This window comes from Cynocephalus volans, chromosome 2, assembly GCF_027409185.1.
Source record: "Cynocephalus volans isolate mCynVol1 chromosome 2, mCynVol1.pri, whole genome shotgun sequence".
Lineage (NCBI taxonomy): Eukaryota > Metazoa > Chordata > Mammalia > Dermoptera > Cynocephalidae > Cynocephalus > Cynocephalus volans.
The window spans coordinates 61,514,709-61,520,267 of NC_084461.1; the positions used below are offsets into that span (position 1 = coordinate 61,514,709).

General features: G+C 54.5%; 1 protein-coding gene across 1 annotated transcript; it reads right to left on the reverse strand.

Moving 5' to 3' along the window:
- Positions 1-1,029: 1,029 nt before the first annotated feature.
- On the reverse strand, positions 1,030-2,412 carry FOXD1 (forkhead box D1). Its single transcript, XM_063084578.1, has one exon. It carries the CDS (start codon positions 2,410-2,412, stop codon positions 1,030-1,032), a length of 1,383 nt encoding a protein of 460 aa, XP_062940648.1.
- Positions 2,413-5,559: the final 3,147 nt, after the last annotated feature.

Below are 5,559 nucleotides of genomic sequence, written 5' to 3' on the forward strand. Positions count from 1 at the left end.
ACTTTAATTTTAAAATGCCTTAACGCTCTTTAAAATGGAATACAGTGAGATTTGAAAATGGATACCAAAGTAACTTCTTTTATTAGAAGTGATTTAAAATAATTTCTGATCTCCTGCAATAGTTTTGACTTAAGAAAGTTTAAATGAAAATTCATGGCATGATGCTTTTGTTAACTTCTCTTTGAAAAAAAAATATAAGTCTATTTTATACTGGGTTCTTGCTTATCCCACAACTTTCATTTCCTATAACTTCTTTTTTTAACAGAAAAGAAAATAAACTAAAAAGGGGACAACTGAAGCCAATTATTCTGGTGAATTTTCTTTGAAAATTAAGCATTTTATTTCTGAAAAAGTGTAAAAATCTTACATTAGAATAGTACAATAATAATTGCCAGTAAAATTTACAAGACTCCTTGTAAAGAATACGCAGTAAGTACAAAATAAAAATTCCGTATGTCTATTATAATACAAAACACAGGTTAAAATAAGAAATGATAATTTTGACTTTTTTCCTTCTGTAAACATGTTAATCTTTTTTTTTTTTTTTTTCATGAAAAAGTACACCAGTCAAGTGTCCTCAAATAAAAAGTATTGCTTCGCTGGCATTCTTCGAGACCGTTACTATTTTTGTATTATTCTTCTTTTGAACATTATTGATTTCTTTAACGCCTGGACCTGAGAATCTCTACACCTCAAAAAGGCTTAGTTTATTTTTTAATTTGCCAAAAGTCAAGGAAGGCTCTAGTGCCTAAACAGGGCAGGCCCCCACCAGAACCCTCTTCCTCCCCACCCGGGGTCGGGGGCTGCAGCTTAGGACGACTTTGCATAAATACAGGAACCCGCAGAGCCGAAAAGCTCGCCCGAGCTGTTGCCAAACACGGTCTCGTCCGAGAATCCGAAGCGGCGAAAATGGGCGCGCGAGGTCGGGAGGGGCCGCGCCGGGAGGAGCGAACAAAACAGCAAACCCAGGATGAGAAGCGGAGCCGGGATTCCTACCTTCTCTTTCTCAAGCGCGCTAACAGAGCGTAATTAACAATTTGAAATCCTAGCAGTAAAGTTCTCCACACTGGACAGGGCAGTCCCTTGGTGCAGAGTCCCCAGGGCGGCCGACGAAGAGACGGAGGAGGCGGCGGCGGCCGCGGCGGCCACAAGGGAGCGAGTGAGCGCGGCGGCCGGGCCCACCGCCGCCTGCGCCGCGCAGCCGCCGCCGCCGGACCCGGGCGCGGGCGGCGCCGCCACCGGCGAGGGCGAGGGCGAGGCCTGCACGGCAGCGGCGGCCTGCGCGGCGGCGGCGGCGGCGGCGGCCGGGCCCAGGCTGCCCCCGATGATGCTCTCGATGGAGAAGGGCGAGCGCGCCAGCGCCGAGGCGCCCGGGACTCCCGCCTTGGCCGCCGCGGCCTGCAGGGGTCCGGGCAGGGCGGCTCCGAGCGGGTGCGGCCGGTAGCCGAAGGCGGTCCGGGCCAGCTCGGCGGCCGCGCCGTGCGGCGGCGGCGGCGGCGAGTGCGGGTGGAAGGCGGCGGCGGCGGCAGCGGCGGCGAAGAGCGCCGAGGGCGGCGCGTAGGGCGGCAGCTGCAGGCCGTAGCCGCAGCCGTAGGGGCCGTAGCTGTAGGCGTGAGGGGGCGGCGGCGGCGGCGCGGGCGGGAAGAGCGTGGCGGCGGCCACCGGGTCTCCCGCGCCGCCCGCGGCCCCCGCGCCTCTCAGCAGCAGCGTCTCGGCGGCCGCGGCGTTGGGCGGGAGCAACGGCTGCCGCTTGAAGCGCTTCCTCCGGCGCAGGAAGCTGCCGTTGTCGAACATGTCGGCGGACTCCGGGTCGAGCGTCCAGTAGTTGCCCTTGCCCGGGTTGCCCGGCTCGCGGGGGATCTTGACGAAGCAGTCGTTGAGCGAGAGGTTGTGGCGGATGCTGTTCTGCCAGGCGGGGAACTTCTCCCGGTAGTAGGGGAAGCGGCCGCTGATGAACTCGCAGATCTCGCTCAGCGTCAGCCGCTTCTTGGGGCTCTGCAGGATGGCCATGGTGATGAGCGCGATGTACGAGTAGGGCGGCTTCACCAGCGGGTTCTTGGCGCCGCCACCCGCGCTCCCGCCGCCGCCGCCCGCGCTGACGCCCCCACCGGCTCCGACCCCCGCTGTCGGGGCTGGGCCCGGGGGCTCCGGGGAGCCCCCAGCCCGCGGGGCCAGCAGTATGTCATCGTCGTCGTCGTCCTCCTCCAGGTCCTCCAGCTCGTCTTCCCCAGCATATGAGCGCCGCCGCCGCCGCCGCCGCTGCTCAGGGACAGCCAGCCGGGGCCCGCCACCACCGCCCTCGTCGTCGTCGTCCTCTTCCTCGTCGTCTTCATCCTCCCCCTCCCCCACCACGTCGATGTCTGTCTCCTCCGCGAGGCCGGAGGCATCGGACATCTCCGTGCTCAGGGTCATAGCTGTGGCACCTCGGCGGCGGGGCGGCGCATAGGGGCGCCGGGTTCCGGGCTCCCTCCGCGCCGCAGCCCGGGTCCCCGGAGGCAGGCCCGGCCCGGGGGCGCCACGCTGGGGGCGCCGCCGCTGCCCGTGTGCGCGGGGACTGCGGGGCGGCGGCGGAGTCTCGCTCTGAGACTTTGTAACTCCTGCGCCGCCGCGGCGGCCGCGCGGTCCCTGCGCTCCTGGGCTCCGCGCGCGACCGGCCCGGGCGGAGGACTTGACCTTCTCCTCTCCGAGCGCCGTTCGCCCTGTCAGTTGAGGAGGGGGTGGCGGGGCCCGGGAGAGCGAGTCACAAGGTTGGGTGCCCAGGAAGGTGCGGGACGGGTGAGAGAGAGGATAGGAACGGAGCTCGGCGAAGCCAGGGCTGAGTCCGGGAGAGGGCGGACCTTTCCTCGGCTTATAGGAGAAGGGGCCTGTCACATGGTGTGCACGTCAGAGCGCTGCCGAGCGAAGGGAAAGAAAGCCTAGGAAATCAGCCCTGCTCGGGAGAGAAAGTTCATCCACAGGAGGGGGCAGCCACCGAGAAGGGTGGGGAGGAGACAGGACCCCGTACTCCTTGCTAAGATGCTGGTAACTGAATTACGCGCTGGCCTGCGGTGATCTGGGACGAGCGCCGCTGCACGGGTCCCCAGCCTCCTCCTCAACTAGCCTTCAGCCCTAACCTCAGAAGCACTCCGTGACGAGACGGTTTGCTCACTGAATGGCCTGAAGTGATCCAGCGGGGGGATAGCTACCCCATCCTCTGAGGTGGTCCCTGGGGAAAGTTCTGTGGTCTGTTGGGATGTCCCAGGTCCCCTGGATTGGGCGAGGCGTTCCCCGTCGAATCTGATGAGAAGCCCCCCAGTTTAAGAACGATAATTGTTTATTGACCCTTTAACCCGTTCCCTTCAGTTCTTCTCCGAAGATATTTTCCGCCATCTGTTAATAAAAATGCTGTTAGGCTGGCGTTTTAGTCACTTATGTGCAATTGAATGCCCTAGAGACTTGACAGCTAAACTAAGCCACCCTAATGAGATGATCTGACAAATTTCATGGGAATAGAAAAAGTAATAATTGAATGTAGAGAAGAAATAGAAAATTTTAGTGAAAACCCAGACACACAAAAAATTCCACCTACGAACGACTCAAAAAAGGTTTTCATAATGGGGTAAGGGACTCTATAGTTCTCAGTAAGAGGAACAGTCTAGTCAGCATTTCACAGAAATCTCAAAATACATTACTACAACAGAGGCACATATTTCTACTCAGGCAGACTTAATAATAGAAACTACAATGATACATAAGAACGTTAAAGTCAACTTTTTAAAAAGTGTTTTTGGAAAATCCGTTAAATATTTCCAATATTTTCTGGTGAAAAAAAAAACCCGAATTTTTTATGTATAAGATTCAAGTTCCCTTCAATTCAATTTTTCTTTTTCAGGTGATCAGGTAGTGAAAATAATTCAAATATGATGCTATTTTAGAAATACCTCTCTTTATCACTGACTATTTTGGCTAGTGGAAATTACTAGTAGAATGTGGAATTTATATCCACATAGCCATACTTTTTGGATTTTTGTGTTTCCTAAAGTGCTTCTATTTTAAAGTGGGGACCTTGATTTAAAAGTCTAACTTTCTGGTTAAAATGACTACTGGACAAGAACTGAGAATCAAAACTCCATGGCTTTCTGTAGGAACAATTATCAGGTGCTCTTGTGTATATCATTTTATGGACCAAGTACTTTTCATGTTTTGAAACGTTTCATTACTCCCGTTATCAATCACAGAAATTTAAAAATAAACTGTTCCCCGATCTAAGACTTCTTTTAAAATCAGGTTTTTGTTGCTGAGGGCGGCTACCACTAGTTACACTTACAAATGGCCCATAAAGTCTATCACAGATCTTCGAAAGATCTATGAGAATGCCTAGGAGTTCTAAATAAATTATTTTTCATTGACTCTTGTTTGATACATGGCTGAGCCATTTAATTATTGTAATGGGTTCAGTATTAACCTGAGCCAACATTAATCAACACTATTAATCAAGCATCACATTGCTTTGTTGATGTAGCCAAGAGCCCTTACCAAGGGGTTCATTTTTACATCGGAAAGTTTGAGTTCTATAAGTACTCAGTCGATAGATATCTAAATAAACACCGTGATTTTCGCAGCACTGAGGGTCGGTGTGTGGCGAAGTATTTAAAGATGAAACAAAAGAATTTGTTCGCAGACCATTAATTACTTTAGATGATCAGTTACAGCCGTCATTTTGTTCAGGGTTTTCACCGCCCTGAACTTGTCTAGGAAGGGCGCCGGAGAAACGGAGATGTGTAGACTTAGCGTTCCGTTTGTAACTTCACCCGCAGGTCCCCCCTCAAAGGCTTAAAGGGGTCTTACCTGGAAACGTTTGATAAACGTGGCAAGTTATCTTCTGGCCACTTAGGGGAATGTGTTGGGGTTTACTGAAGGTCGGAGCAGAATGTCAACTCAGAGGGCCCGCTGCAGGGACGGGGAACGTTAGCAGAGATTTGGGCGATCTTTACTAAAGCCCCATATTTGGGCATTCCACTTGCTTTGCTTGCTTTAGTTAAGCTACACATAGGTGTGCCACCTTTAGCTCTGCGCTCGTGAAATTCCCCGAGCGCAGAAACCCAAGCTATTGGCCTCTGGTGCGTCCCCCTTTCCCGCCTCGTTCCCACCTCCCTCGCCTCCGACCCCCTCCCCCCTGCCCCCACCGCCCTCCCTGCCTAACGCGCTCCCAGCTTTCGGCTGCAGCAGGGAAATCTCCACCCACCCCCACCCCTCGAGCTGTACAAGGGACAGAAACCTTTCCCAGAGGTGGGCCGGAAGAGCTACATGGCGACCCTCTCCTGCACGCCCGGCTCTCATGGACACGAAAAGTGGCGGGCGCGGGTGTGGGCGGTGCCGGCGTGGGGGAGAACCGCCCCCTGGCGGCGGCGCGGCGCGGTGCGGGCCCTCGCGCTGGCCCGGGCTGGGAACGCGCGAAGCAGCGGCGAGAGTGGCCAGCCCGCTCCCGGGCATCCCTCCCACTGGGCTTCGGCAGGCCGTGCGTGGGCGGGCGCGGAGCAGTTTCCTTGAACTGCAGGTTTCGGCTCTTTTCCCGCGGGG